This window comes from Thermobia domestica, chromosome 18 (assembly GCF_964235325.1).
Source record: "Thermobia domestica chromosome 18, izTheDome1.hap1.1, whole genome shotgun sequence".
NCBI classification, from domain to species: Eukaryota; Metazoa; Arthropoda; class Insecta; order Zygentoma; family Lepismatidae; genus Thermobia; species Thermobia domestica.
The window spans coordinates 47881609-47898289 of NC_137471.1; the positions used below are offsets into that span (position 1 = coordinate 47881609).

Here is a 16681-nt window from a genome sequence, read left to right on the forward strand (position 1 = left end):
ATTAATTACAATCCTCAAGTAAATACATGAACAGAGGGTAGGTACACTTATTTTTAAAACTATCCAAATAAGTGTTTGAAATAAAATCTTTAACTGTATCCACAAAACCCACGAAAATGACACTCACTTATTCAGACACATTAACTACATTTATATTAAAATAATTTACTAGAAGAATGGAAAGAACAACCATATCTTCGCTATCAAAGGTAAAATTGAACAAAGCAGACACTTATTATAGTAGGACCTCGATAACTCGAAGCTGAAGGAAATAGACAAAAATCGGAGTTATCGAGTTCTTTAACTAATCAAGATTAAAGTTATCAAGGTGATTGCAACAAAAATTCGAGATATCGAGGTTCGACGTTCCTCATTAAAAGTGACTATATAACCTCTATAACTCGAAGTTTTATTCATTCGACCTTTATAACTCGAAGTTGTGAAAGTTTCTTAAATTAAATAAGATTAGTAAAAATAAAACACTGTGTACATGTTTGGAAGGGGATGGGGGGGCTTTCATGTCTAGACATGAGTAAAACATAATTACAGTACACATTAGTAACAATGACAAGACTAACAACAATGACAATTACGTAAAACATAGAGGTATAGCTTCCAGTTATCGAGGTCACATCAAGAGAAATTCGAATTATAGAGGTAAACTTCGACTCGTAGAGGTTCGGAGATACGAAAGTTGGGGTTACCGTGGTTTCAGGGCCGGCGCAAGGGGGGGGGGGGTCGAGCCGTGCCACTGCCCAGGGCGGCAAAATTTGAAAAAGAAAAGAATACAGGGGCGGCAAAATTTGAGAAAGAAAATAATAAAGGGGCGGCATGTGAAAGTACCGCCCAGGGCGGCAAAACTTCTAGCGCCGGCCCTGCGTGGTTTTGAATATGATTATGAATTCGAATTATTGAGGTTGTAATTTTTAAGAGTTATAGAGAGGTTAGAGGTTATTTTAAGATTGAATGTTAAGTGGAGTTTAAAGGAATGTGAAATAATCGAGTTACCACGAAATTCGAGTTATCAAGGTTCGAGGTATCGAGGTCCAACTCTATTAGGCATAAAAATTGTCTACAAGACAAGAAATGAGACTGTCTCGTCTTGAAAAGGTATCATATAATTGACGTCTCGTCTCACAAGTAAACTTTCTCTCCTTTGATACCGGTTTGCTGGAAACGCATATATTTCCGAAAAGCTGAGGTCGATAGTAGAAAAACTGGGAAATATGAGGGGCAGAGGGACAAGCGTTCAGGAGCTATAAGACCCACAAAGTATCAAGATAAAGTTTGACATATTCCTTGAACTTTGATTTGTAGAGACTCAAGGAACCTAAGTTTTTAAACATGATTATGAAACTCTTAAAATTAGACTTATCAAGATTTTAATTTTTAAACATTCTACTTATAGAGCTTATTTTAGCATTGAGTGTTACGGAGAGTTCAAGGGAATGTGAAAAAGAAAATGAGATATCAAGGGATTCGAGTTATCGAGGTCCAACTGTACTATTAATCTATGTTACAGTTTTGGCAGTACCAATGCCTTCATCACACACAGTTTTCAGATAGAAATAATGTATCTGTTGAAGGCAATGATATACCACCGAAACAGTAACACAGAGTAATGATAATAAATGTTTGTTTTTGGCCAGATTTTGCTTTTATTTAAGTTCTACTTAATTCCAAACCTAAAATAAGCATTATCATACCACTACCCTTCGTACTACTAGACCTCATTTTGATGAAGTCCTAACATCTCACAATTTGCATTTTTAAAACACTAATTTTACCTAATCAATCAACTTACCTTGTACTCATCAAATTTCAACACGAATTCCAATATTTCTGCGAACTGTTTAACCAGTGCTTGTTGCGTTTCTAAATGCTGTGTTGGTGTCATCGGGCCGGAACACAGCTGAAAGAGGATCTTTGGTACAACGGCCTCTGTAATAGAAACGAAATAACAAATAAACCTCTTGAAAATCATAAAACAATAACAATATACTCTATTAAGGGACACCTCCATAATATGGATAAACTTTGTTGTCCCGGCAACAATGTATGATTATTATGGGAGAGAATCTTCCTTTTACGGACACTGTCAGCTAGGAACATATACAGTCTTTTCTCACCTCCACGTATCAGTAGAAATTATTGTCAGTGCATATGTATTTAGCACAGAAAATATTTCCTGCAATTTTAAAATAAACCTTCAAGTGATCCCGCAGCTACAAATACATTTCTATCACAAGCTATTACAGGCTTCCCTCCCTCTCCTCACAAAAAATTCATAAAACTTCGTTATTGGTCAGCTCTTCCTACAATTGCAGTATTTATCAACAACGTTCTTATCGGGCTTCTTTTACTTTTAATATAATATTATAAGCAAATTGACGGACTTTTATAGGGAAAATTATCATACACGAATTATATTTTGCAGTACACTCCCACATACACACATCCCCAGCGATACTTTTGATCCTCTGCAGAGGCGCATTTCTCCTTCATTTTGCCCAGTATTCGTACACTCAGTACAGTACATGGTATTTCGGCATTTACATTTAAGTCAATGCATTTAATGTACACTATATATACGAAGAATTACCAACGACGTCCGTTACTGAGAGGTTTCACTATATGTGGTTAGAACTAAAGAATCCCGAAGTGGAGTGGAAAATAAAATACTTAGCAGGAAATAGTGAAACCAGAACCACGTACACCAAGGAAGATACACACTATACGTAATTTCGCTAACCTCTTCATCAGATGATATGATTCCAATTTGCAACAAAGGTAGCTTCACAGAAATTTTCCTGATCTCTACCTTCCTACTTCTTCCTCTCAATCTGATGGTGTTCGTAACTGTTTTCTGTAAATTCATTATATATATAATCTATGTTACACAGTTTTACAAACTTAAGAATGATTACTAAGGTTGTAATTAGCGGAAAGAAATAAGGAAATTTTTGCCTCCCGCACTTTCAATTTTCAATATGCATTATTTTGAAATACAGCGAAAATAATTAATACCATAAATGATCATATAGTGTGTGTAAACCAAAATTCACATACCATTTTTCATTTCAAACGGGTAGCAGCAATAAAACAAGATCATTTGATAATGAAGTGGTAGAAAGCTTTACACAACTACATAACTTAACAGATCATTTTATATTAAAAACTAAAGTGGGAAAATGTGACGCGGATCACACCCTCAAAACCACTGCTCTAAAGTATATCGTGAGTTTAACTTATTTTTCAAATCTCCACACCGTATTTATACCAACAAATAAAATAATGTGTGTGCATGTGTCATCAGATTATAGAGAGAACCATCTAAAGCCACCAAATTCTGTATACAGATATATTTTGACCAATCTAATCGCGTACGAAGTCGTTTTCTTTATTTTCGTCTCGATGGAGGAATTGTGGGGGCGGTCAAACTTTATATGAACAGTGAACCATAGTGCTTATAAGGAAGGCAACACAAACTACTCAGCTGTGCTGCAGGTGGCTTGACCCGATAATTAATATAAGCAGCATTCTTGTCGTTATATATTTCATACATTTCTTTATTATCAAAGATAGAAATTAAATACAGACTAAAAAAATCAGGAAATTCGTGTTATTATTCAATTCAAAATCTTTTGTCGTCGCGAATTCTGTCGAGGAATTTGAAGCTTAAAATGTATAAAACGATAATCATGCCTGTTTGCTGTATGGTTGCGAAACATAGTCGTTTAATCTGAGAGAAGAACGCAGACTGAAAGTATTTGAGAACATTCTAATCTATAATCGAAATGGCGGAAATTTTATGAGGAGGAATTGAATAATTTATACCGTTTATCAAACACTGTTACGGTCATCAAGTCTAGAAGGCTCAAGTGGGCTGTTATGTAGCCAGAATGGAAGAAAGTAGGAATGCGTTCAAAGTTTTAACTGGAAATCCAATTGGAAAACGGCCATTAGGAAGACCTAAGTGCAGATGGGAGCACAATATTAAAATGAATCTCGCAGAAATAGGAGTACAAAGTAGAAACTGGATTCAGTTGGCTAAGGACAGAAGTTAATGGAGAGCTTTTGTGAACGCGGCATTAACTTACGGATTTCATAGGCTACAGTTAGTTATAATTCTTCCCGTGCAAAGAACGGCCACTTCCCTTAGTTCTCAGTAAATATACTTTTAGCAAATCACGAAAGATTCTCGCGATTTCACTAGCTCACCTTAAAACTCTTGGTACGGAAGGAGTTTTGGAAATTCGATGAGGAAGGGGGAGAAATACGGGTGGCAATTATTATAGTAAAATGTCTGAATCTCCAAATCTCTGGAGGGTAGAGACAAGAAATTTAGTACAGGGCTTTCCCATTTAAAATAATTAGATAGGTATTTTACTGTTATTTGATACAGGGTGGCGCGGGGTCCACTGACACATTTTGAAATTGAATATTGCACAGGCTACACAGCTTGAAGTGGATTACGGCTGGAAGATTGGATGAGAATAGGACATCATTTTATAGGAATACCATAACAGTTACCACGGACATCGTTGGAGCGTTGAGCAATGTGTTTTCTGTGTTGGCACTTATTACGAAATGAAATCAGTCATTAAAGTGTAGCGATTGTTGAGACATTTCATTGTTACCTGATATATGCTAAAGGTCCATTGTAACTGTTGCAGTGTTCTTACGAAATAGCATCCTATTCGCTTTCCATCCACCAGCAGCAACCCACTCCAAGCTATCGCGCCTGCGCAATATTCACCTTTGAAATGTGTCAGTCGACTCCACGCCACCCTGTGTTTCCCCTAGAAGGCGTTAAGAGAAAAGGGTAGGGTTATAACTATTATAACAGAATGACCATACCTCTAAATTCTTTAACGTTAGAGGCAGGAAATTTCGTATTTAATTTTTCATTTAAATAAGTTCAATTCCCGGGACAGTCGTACTTTATGCACCTTTTTAATTACTTTAAGAATCCTTACCTAGTTCAGTTGAAAATTCATAAAATCGTTTTAATTTGCTGACTAGAGGAATCACAGCCTGCCACGCTCTATCTTGGTAATCTTCTGTAGGATTTGATATGGCCTGAAACAGAACACACAAGAAATAAATTAACTTTCTGCAATATTTAGCTGTATTTTTCACAAAACAATGCCTTGATACAGCAATTTTAATATCAACATTTAACTTATTCTAAAATCCACACTTCTTGTGAACATAGATGCCGAGAAAAGTACTAAACAAACAATGGAACAATGTTAGAAAATGTACTCCTTCGAAAGGATGTTACAACTCGTTTTAGGGTCATCGAAAAAGAGCATATTTCATACACAAACTATGTACTCGTATATAGTGAGGAGCACGATGCCCCAGTGGTAGATACCTCATTTCTAGTGAACGAGATTCCTGATTCGAACGAAAACATGTGCTGTTATTATAGATAGCGGTAGACAATATCATATCTGTGGGTGCTCCCGTTTCATTCCACATTCTCATTCCATCAATTTCATAATCATTTGTGGGACGTTAAATTCAAAATATGCTTAGTATATATCATATGGCATGATATAGAGGCAGGGACCTCTTGCACAAGAAGTGAGCGCATTACTAATGAACCAATGTACCGGTTTAGTTCTTTTTTGTCTGCTCTCGCTTGACCAACAATAATAATAAAAAGCACCGTACCATTTTCGGCCCATGAACTACTGATGTCTATGTCGTTCTCTGAAGAGGAGGAAAATTCGAAATATATCACAGATCATAATACACAAATAATCCGTCAATAGGGAACATAGAGGTGAGTGCTGAAAATAAAAGCAAGCGTTCCTTACGTATTTTAGCTGTAACGAACTGAAATGTCCGTTCTTTGCACGAGGGGAATAGGCTTATAGAAAATAACTGAGTTCCTTTCCTCCTTAGGATATGCATTTCAATGAAAGCGTAATAATAAAATTCCGTAAGATACTCTAGATTTTTTGGCACAAATTTTGATGAAACATCTATTAGAAAATAAAATGAAATCTTGAAGTTTTACGTCCCACGATTATACCGGCTAAGCTAAAGGAGATGGTGATGATGAGAAATGAAAGAAACGGTGGAACGAAGAAAGTGGGAGGAAACGGAAGAACCCCGAGAAAACCCACGCACACGTGTTTGTTCACCGCAAAGTTTACTTGGCGCGAGCTGGGATCGAACCAAAGACCCCATTGCACCAGAGGTGAATGCTCTACCACTGAGCCACCCCCCTCCCATTCCCCTAGAATATGCCCTTTAATCAAAGTGGCATGATAAACATCCAGCTTAAGCTGGATAATCACTATGTTCGAAAAGTAATTTCAAACGGATTATTCCCCGATCCTGAGGAACTATGAATTCGACATAACCTTGGTCATTTGGGACATTTTATTGTCACCCATCAAGGCAATTGGGCTGAATTTGAACTTGAACGATATTGGTTTTGTCGCTATTCATCTCAGCGACCCCGAAAACTATGGCTTCGATACTAATATCGAACGTTTTCGATTATTTTTACATTCATCCCTTTCCACTCACAGCTCTAGGGTTGCTAGGGATGTCTTGTACTTGCAGGATTAGGAATGAGATTTCTAGGCTTTCGGCATCTATGGCTATGTTAGCCTATCATGTGAGGGATGACGTCCGTCCGTGATCACACCGCCCGGGAAATGGAGCAGGAAGAGAACAATGGGGAAGGAAGGAATCTTCTTGGGACCATTATGTTAGGTGTTATCGCGGCATTTGTCTAGTGTGAATAACGAAAACACAGAAAAACCTCATTCAGAATAGCTGGCCTGAAGAAAGCTATTACAGGGTTCCTACTGATCTGGAGAAATCTATTTCGCTGACTTCTCCCTGACCTTTGGCAGGAAATTCCCTGATGTTCATGACAGGTGTCGGATGACCGATATATAAATAAAGAATAAATAACGTGAATATTTATGTATGAGGACATTTATTATATAGAGACAAATAGTAATCAACGTACAATCCACTTACCTCCCAAAAAATCTGAGCAACGTCCCATACTGTAATCATTTATGGTTGCCTATGCTGAAATTGATGTACAATTAATGTTAGAAAAAATATATTTTATAAAATTTCCCTGATTTCCAGTCTTTTCCCCTGGGTTTCCCTGATTTTATAAAATTTCCCTCATTTCCAGTCTTTTTCCCTGAGTTTCCCTGACCTGCACCATTTCCCCTGACCAGTAGGAATCCCGTATTACAACTTTCCGACAGGGTGTCCACAGCGGGAATAAAAACCCAGAACCGCTCGTACCAAAGGAGAGAGCATTAGCTACTATGCTACGCGCGCCCACACTTACTTCCACAGGATTTATTTCCAGACTGTAACTTGTGTGTATCAAGTTTGGTTGAAACTGATCCAGGCGTTATGCTGGAATAAATATATATATAAATGAAATGAAATATTTCAGTATAACGTCCCTTAATTATGCTCTTTAGGCTAAGGGAGACGGACGATTAAGGCACGTGAATGATGATGAAGGAAGAATCGGTGGAGTGATAATGTGGGAGGAAACAGGAGCACCCGAGAAAACCCACGGACACGATGCTGTTCAGCACAAACTTACTTGGCCGGGGATCGAACCAATATCCCATCCCACCAGAGCTAAGCGCTCTACCCCTGAGCCACCGTAACATCCGCTCATATATATCTGTATGATGTTGTCATTATCTGAGAAAAGTTTACAGTAAAAATTATTTTATTTCGATCCTAAACCAGTTTGAGTTGAACGTTGCCAGCTCAGAAAATGCTGTATTTATAATGATTAAGGTCTTTATAGAGTAAACATACACTGAGGAATATAACGTCGCTTGTAAAATATTATTTTTGAAGATATTAAGAGTCTATCTTGTCCAAAAGACAGAATATACGTTATTTTGTATTGATACACCTACTCCAGGGTGTCTACTAAAACTCCCAAATGAAATTTCGTGACTGTTTCGTGACCTTTACTTTATCAGACCATAAAATTTCTTAATATTCTCAATGGCAAATTTGGGTGCAAATTAGGCCGAATTTTCATGCATGCGAGAGAAGCATGCTTTGCTTGCGATTTGGTAGCGTCTAAAGCCGACCATAGACATTATTGGTGATAAATTTGACGTTTTGTAGAACAAAATTTTCCAGTGAACGGAGCGGAGCGGCGATTATTAACTATTAGGAATTAGCGTTCCCACACACAAAATATTGCTATTATGGTAAGATTTCAACACACTGTCTACCGAAGCACAAGTGCAAAGACTGGGTTTCTTTGTTGTGTAATGAAAATTTTGAAGAAAGTTTGTCGGTGTGATTGTTTAAAAACATCCATACATACTTCTCTAATCTCTTTCCCTGCGCCTTTGTACTGTTGAATTTCTTCTAGAATGGACTCGGATCTCTCTAAAACTTGTTGGACCTCTTCAAATGTTTCTTGTTCCGATTCTGTAGGCTGAGCATCTAGAAAAGCAAAGTACATATTACTCTCAATTTAACATACAATCATAAACATAAATAATGATTGTTAGAACGCTATTAAGCCAAATTTAAAAACAGATGTATTTTCGAAACTACTGAAACCTGAACAGTTATAATAATCACATTTACTCTAATTATCAAAATTACTATTTGCAAGAGACAGAAAAGTATTGCAACCGGGAAATTATACAGTTTTAATTTCTGTTGTGCCTCAATTTCAAATTTAATATTAATTATCAAAAAAGATAAACAAAAAAAAAATCCTTTACATATCAATTTCATGTCAGAAATCTTTTAAAAAATGTTAAAAATTATTATGTAATTTTATTTTGTCTGTGAATTTGTTTTATGTGATGAAGACAGTTTCACTTACATAATGAACTTCCTCATTATGTAAATCTTGCGTTGACCGATTTCATTGTCTAAACCAGATTCCGTTTTGTACAGCAATCCGATTTTCTGGGTCACATTTTTAATGGCGTAATTCTACGTTATAACCAGGTGCACTTTAAGTAACAACATCAGCAAAAATAATAGTATATAATCTCAAAATACTTCCGAGATAGTAGGTGTGTTAGTAAGTAATATATCGTTAGCTATCTCAATGTAACTTTTAAGAACTTAAAATCACGCTTTATCTTCAAACTCCGAACATCATAATCTGTATCGGTTAATGTTAAATAAATAGATAAATAAAAATACCTATTTCATCAAATAACAAACTTCTCTCTAAATCTCCACGATATTTGGTGCTTGTGCTAAAATTAAACTTCAAGTAACTGTTGTTAAACAATAACTTCAATTTAAAAAAAAAAAAAAACGCAGGTATTTGTTCAAAAACTGTCAACTGCCAAGAATGACTCAAAACATCAAACAATTCTCAAACACTAATAACAACTACTCAAAAAATTTATTTAAATCAATCACACATTAAAGCTTATATCTTTTTATTCATGCCTAAAATTACCACGTTTAATTAATGTCTATCTAAAATATATTTTAAAAAAATATGTTTAAGTCATTAAAAAACCTCTCGTAATGCGCATCCAATTAAAATTTTACGTACAAACCTTAAGCATAAACCACAGTATTTAGAAATATTATGAATGGCATGGCTTTTAAACTGTGAATCAGCATGAACGAAAAACTAAACACCAACAAAGAAAATACACACATCAAAGAATATCCTACTATCTTTTTAAGTACCCTTGTAATTTAGCCTCAGCAAATTTTTCCTCATATCAACCAAAGCCTTTTAACTAGGAAAATTGAGACAGCTTAGTTCGCTAGTGCTTAAGCTGCTCAGTTCGTTAGAAGCTGATCTATGGAGAATTTGATAGGACCAAACTACGAGGATAATTCTAGTACATTAAAAATATGCCCTTGCGTAACCTGTCAAATTCGTTTTCACGATTACTTTTATAAAAGGGAAAGAAAAAAAACTTACGAATCACGCAGTTCCTGCAAAAGATTATAGCACTGTTCACAAGTTTCTGGTATTCCCATACAGATTAAATTAAAATGAATATCTCGTTAAGTAGGAATGTTTAAAGAATAAACTGATAAGAATGTATTTTTAAATAAAATGTTCAAGTTCCATGTTAAGAGGCCTCATCCCGGCGAAATTAAAATTCCGCTAATTTTACAGTAATTCTGTGATATCTTCAAATAGATAAAAGATAATTGAAATGTGGAACAAAGCGCCCTAGATAATATTATTTTGCGTGAGGTACCGTTATCACAAGTCATCTAGTGGCTTTCAGTTTTCAGCCGTTTAGAAACGCGAAAATAAATGCCGATTTTCAAACTGGCTCGGAATCGAAAACAGATAAGTGAATCGTGATAACTGTATCCCATGTAAAATGATATTGTCTAGGGTGCTCTTGTTCCCCAATTCGATTATCTTTTATCTATCTGAAGATATCACAAAATTACTGTAAAATTAGCGGTATTTTAATTTCGCCGGGATGAGGCCTCTTAATTCCAAGACGTATCATCCCTAGATTCCCGAGACTCTGTACTTTGCTAAACCTGTATTATATTCATTTCTATTCCGGAATACTTGTGTAAATATCTATGAGAGGGAAATAAAGTCCTACCCCGGAAAGATGCGTCGTTTGGAGCTCCAGATATCACTGATCCTGGAACAATATTGCATGTCGTGTATTTTGGGTAACTTCTTTAAATAAACTATGTAACTCACAGTTCCATGTATTTATCCCAGAGATATAATTTCGAGAGCTGCTCTTGTTCTCATCCTCGGTTGCTCAATGTACGAAGAACAACGAAATTAATGAACTCGCATACTTATTGGTTTATAACTAACAATGTATAAAACACAAATCATTACATGAAAAACGTTCTCCCGTTTCCTCCCACTTTCTTCATTCCACCATTTCATTCGTTTCTCATCATCACAGTTTCCTTTAGCCTAGTCGGGATAGCCCTGAGACGTAACACTGAAAACATGTGACTTAATTTTCATTTTAGAAAAATTAAATAGAGGGCAAAAACAGAACATGAAACACATTGTCGAAAAACCGAATGGAAATGAGTAAAATTTATAATAAACTTCTCTCGTTCTTATGAACAAAACAAAAAGACTCAAGACATATAGCTGTTCGCTTTTAAATTTACAGCCATGTCTGTGCGGACCTCCAATTCAAACCAGGCCTGAACCTTCCAGCACATGCAATGGAAACAAGTGTACAGCCCGCGCGCCACGAGAAAACTCCGTACAGACGGGGTGACGGGATAAAGAGGGCGACTCTGTTTTCAGAATCTGCGTGTGAAAAATGGTTTATGCTTGGCCTTTCCATGTGGGAGGAATGGGGTATCAAGGGTTGCCAGCTAATGATTTTCAACAATGGCAAGCTTGAAGAGAATGGTTAGGCTCTTCGAAAGCTTTTGAGATGAATACTCTACTAAAAATTTAGTTTACTGTCGCAGTAAGTTGTCAGTTCAACATATTAGTACTTGGGGTGTGTCGGTTGCAGAATTGCTGTTGTAGTTTGTGTTTTATTTGCTCTGTTTTTATTATTACTGTTTTTTTTTTTTTTTTTTTTTTTTTTTTTTTTTTTTTTTTTTTTTTTTTTTTTGTCGTAACGTACGTTACGACTACGACTCTTTGCAAGAACATGGGGAAGAAATCTTTATAAAAGGGTAGTAAAGGAAGGGAAATCTTTATTAAAGTTATCGACTTCTGTAACCAAAAAGCTAAAAGTAAGCGATACATTGTCTCTACCACTTGTGCCAACAAACGTGTAGTAATTGCAACAGATACTCATGTGTCTACAATTAACACGGTTCGCAAAGAATCAGATTAATATGTATTCAGAATTCTGTTTTTGTTATTGTTCCTTTTGATGAAAAGTTTTTTTTTTTTTTTTCAACTGGAATATATGGTATTATTTTGTTATATATAAATAAAAAATAAATCATTCACGTTGTGCGGTCCGGTGTGACCGGTAATACCCATCTTTGTTATCCCAAAAATTCCTTTCACTTGCTTTTTCATATCTAAAACTTGTATTACTTTCTAAAAATGTTACTTTTCTCCTTTATATAAGCACTTATGATTTCACACACCTTGTCGAGTGTTAGTTATAGTACTGGTTTTCTGTATAGTACCGGGGGTTACAATTAAAGTGCCGCTATTCACAGCCTTCAGCGCCTGCTGTAATCAACGTATTACATTGAAATTTAGTAAATATGCTAACGAGACTATGCGGAAGCGAGTTAGTTGTACTTTACGCCATCGGGGGAAATGTTGCGCTGTACAGGCCGTAACACCTGCGATCTTACACTTCATTCACACGATCACGTGAGGAGAAGCTTGGCTATTGATAAGAGACTGCACACTGTTAGTAAACTTGGTCTATCAGAATGAAAGCATTGACAGTCCAGTATTGAGAGAATATCGACGTCTGAAAGGAATGAGAAGAGGATCGGTATCAAGGAATGGCTTAAAGAAGATGGTACTGAAATTCGAGACAATGGGTGAGTTGCGTTTGGTTCCAGGAAGAGGAAAACGACTAATGAGGCTGTTGTGGCTAATAAGGCGCATTTTACACTAGAAGGGGCAGTGAACACGCAAAACTGTCGGGCATGGGGCTCGGGATTAAATACGTTGAGTAGGAACAACCATTATACTCTGTGTACATGACTGTCTGGTGTGCATTCAAAGAAACATTCAATATTGACCTGTTTTTTCTTTGAAAAGATGACACCCCCAAGGATTTGCTACCTGTACCGTCACAATCGGCACGTTATAGAGACCATTTAGTGCGACATGTGATTCCTACGTTACATGCACGAAACTGTTTGCAGACGACTATTTTCACGCAATACGGGGTCACGTTCGTCACGTAGAAAATCTTCTTCGTAAAGCTTTCACTGCTGAACGCATCATCTCCCGAGCCTTTCGGGTGTGTGGCCAGCAAGCTTCCCCGATCTAGATCTATGTGACTTCTGGCTGTGGGGATATCTGAAAGTTCGGGGTCTACCAAGAAAATGTTCACTCGCTAGCGGAACTCAAGAACAGCATAAGACGACATGTCGCAACAATTCCGCAGGAACTGCTGTGAGCAACTGTTGCGCACGCTATTTTGCGAATGCAACATGTCGATGTTTCTGGTGGCCATACGGAGCATGTTATGTAAACTGGTCACTGTAACTGCAAATGTAGTAAAATTATTACCATTGCATCTTTTGTTACCATTAAATGGAAATAAAGTTTAGCCTTTTGTTATCTTCACATTGTTCCTAAAGTTGTTCCCTTTGCACCATTTTTACAATCACCTGCCCTTCACCTTGCTTGCATTACATTTATCTCACATGTTTGACCTCTTCGACCTAGATAATCGTCTTATCCATACATTCAGGACCATTTCCACGCGTGTATTATCTGTACAGCGCCACATTTTCCATGATGGTGGAACTAATATTTTTCCAGTGTAACTCATTTCCGCTTCGTCCCATTAACATACAGTAGAGCGTCGATTATCCGAAGTAATTGGGGGACATGGATGTTCGGAAAACTGGTTTGTTCGGATAATCGAACTGTACATGTTTATTTGCCAAAAAGAAGTACTGTACAGTAAACTTATTCATAAAAACAGGCATCTCTTTAAGTATTACAAAGTAACGTACAAAGGCAACTTTAGTAGGAATATATAGTACGTGGTACAGTTTATTAAACAAAAATATGTACATATTACATGCGCATTTTGCATGAACAATACACACAGTACACAAAATTAACGTTTAAAAAAATCCTTTAAGCGAGCGAGTACACAGTTCGGTTAAGCGGTCGTTCGGTTGACCGACGTTCGGATAATCGATGCTCTACTGTATTTACCAAATTTCAATGTAATACGTTGATTACAGCCCACGCTGGACCGCCGTAAATAGCGGCACTTTAATTGTAACCACCTTGTATTATAATAAATTTGGTATAATATATTAGCAATTTTACGCACAGTATGTAGCCTGTCTTTTTACAAATAAACAGCACAATTCCTTGAAAACTGTCTCTTTTGAAATTTAGTTAAAAACGTTAACTCAAATGGAACAAAAATACTCTAAAAGCTACATAAAACCAGCGCGAGCAAATTTACCCCTGCCCTTGGTCCTTTACGTGGCAGATGCGATCACAGACTGTTAAGATTAACGCAGACAAGAAAGCTGCTGCCCTTTAATCTTAAATGTTCAAAAATTAAAACTGTTTGATCTGCATTAAGACCAAAAAAGGAATGTGATAAGTCATCACGAGTAACAGAGGACGAAATATAAGAAAGAATCAAAAGTAACTATGCACAATAATATATACTTATACCAGTTCATTACTTACTTTCGAAGTCCAGGAAGACATCGTATTTTTGTGGCGAACAACAATTAGAATCATCTCGGGACAGAAGGCTAAGCAACTTGCCCATGATCAGAAGGCAGTTCTACAGATTCATTATCCAACCTGTAAGATAAAAAGAGAAACCATTACGTTAGTATCCAAATCACTGCAAATATATCACAACTACATTTAATGCAGACCAAAAGACAATCACACATAGATGCCTTCTACAGTGATAATTTCCTGGCAACTGCCCATAAACATCACACAAATTCAAAATATGCCTACAAACTTATGTTTCTCTGCAATTTCTAGGTTCATATGTTTGTCCGCAATCTTTCGACAATGAGATCTCGAAAACCACAAGTGCTAGAAACGTACCGTGTTCACTGTCGATTCCAAATTTTGTGTAGATTGTCCAGTTCTCATTCAAAATTTCAAAAACCGTGTCGTTATTGTTCTATTACACATTTTAGGGACAGTTTTGAGCCCATAAGACTAAGATTGTTGCAGGCCGAAACTACGGTGTTAGGCAACCAGTAGAGAAGTTACGTATGGCGGGTTGACGGACATTGTAGGCGCTTTGCTTAACTGAATGACAAAACCTATTGCATGCTGGCAACTTCAAATGCCTCAAGAGATGCAATGAGGCGTACTCGGACGGATATGGATTTATTAGAAAAAATATTTTCACTTAATATCGTGTTACTTCTACAAATTTGCAACAAACACACTCCAACATCTATAGATAGCAATTCACTTGTGAGTCTCCTATCCTTTACTTGTGTGAGTAAGGAGACATGTACAGTGGGAAGAAGATTCATGGTCATAACAGAACGATGCGCTGAGTAGACAGCACAGGTTCAGCTATTTATATATTAAAATACTAGAAAAGTTTATATGTTTGTGGTCAATCCTTTCGACAGTGAGTTCTCGGAAACTACAGACTCTAGAACGATGTCGTTTTCAGAGATCGATTGGAGATTTTCTGTAGATTGTTCACTTTTAGTTGAATATTTTTTTTAAAAAACCGTTATTTCTTTATTACATTTTTAAGGGATACACAGGAACTGTTGAAATTTTAAAAAAGTAAAACATATCCTACGCGTTATACATTCCACCATCACACACTTGTATATGACGCTAGTACACCTCTCAGGGGTTTGTTTCAAGCCAAATGATAATGAAAAAAAAAAAAACGAAGGTTAACCATTTCTCCAATCTAAGAATCTTTATTGTTTGGAGTATTTTGCTCAATGAACACCATATATAACTGACATTATAATTTATTGTGTGTGTAATGTATTTGCTTATTACATACTGCATGCAAGAAGAAAGAAAACACTGATCACACGTGAATTAGAAATTCCAACCGGAAGTAAGGTCAAATCTTGGAAACGGTGCGAGATACTGAAAAAATAATTGGAAAAAATTACCCTTGCCAATTTTGTATCAAGAGGTCTTTCACTTGTGTCTGTAAAGGGATATGTACAAATGTTGTGAGGAATGACAAGGAGATTCATGCTCATATGTGAATGATGCGATGTGTAGAGAGCACAGGTTTAGCTACTATGCCATAAAAACTATTATTCCCACGTCTACTGTTCACTTTTACTAAGTATGCTATCAAGAGGATGTAAACCACACACTTTTGAATGAGGTACACACAACATATGGTACAACATAATACATAACTGATCTGAACAAGGATTCTAAACTCTAGATACGAGATATACATCACACAGTAGTAAAGTAGCATTGTTTCTACCCCGCGACCACAACACAGGTAAGATTGAAATAGTATTTATGTTATTGCAGGCGCGACGGTTGGTATGCATATGAAAGAAAACAAGTACGAAACCCAAACTGTGCTCGGGGTTACTAGAAGACAGTTTGCATTAGAATTGCACAGTAATGAACATGAACCACTTTATAATGTTGTTTCTACGTTTCACAGATGACTTAATATTCGGGAAGGTTCTAGAACACTGGTGTTCCTCCAGGTCCACAACCCAGAAGCAAAGTTAGGTGAATTACGACAAATTAAACTATTAACTAACCAAAATACTACTTCTATAAAAGGATTTCATCCAATAATCTACACTATAAAATAACAGTGTGGGGCAGAGCCTCCCCACACACCCCAAACGTCATTATTTTAGACTGTGTTATTGAAGAAATCCTTGAATGTAAGTGGAACTTTGGTTAACTAATAACTTCGAATAATTTATTTTGTCGTAATTTACCCAAATTGCTTCTTTTTTTTTTCTTTAAAAATCAAAAATATTAGACAATGCGAAACAATATATCCATTGCGAACAAATGAGTTTCAAAGAA

The 16681-nt window shown here is 36.4% G+C and overlaps 1 protein-coding gene across 3 annotated transcripts in view; it reads right to left on the reverse strand.

Annotated features, from left to right (window-relative positions):
• Window positions 1-16681, reverse strand: part of LOC145675602 (CYFIP-related Rac1 interactor B) — a 294387-nt gene that overhangs the window by 26745 nt on the left and 250961 nt on the right. For all 3 annotated transcript variants that reach the window (XM_081746138.1, XM_081746136.1, XM_081746137.1), the window contains exons 2-5: window positions 14348-14467; window positions 8357-8478; window positions 4980-5082; window positions 1805-1941 (exon numbers count right to left, since the gene is read on the reverse strand). In XM_081746138.1, coding sequence (XP_081602264.1) covers window positions 1805-1941; window positions 4980-5082; window positions 8357-8478; window positions 14348-14432 — 447 coding nt within the window. In that variant the 5' untranslated portion in view covers window positions 14433-14467. The remainder of the gene's footprint in view (window positions 1-1804; window positions 1942-4979; window positions 5083-8356; window positions 8479-14347; window positions 14468-16681) is intronic.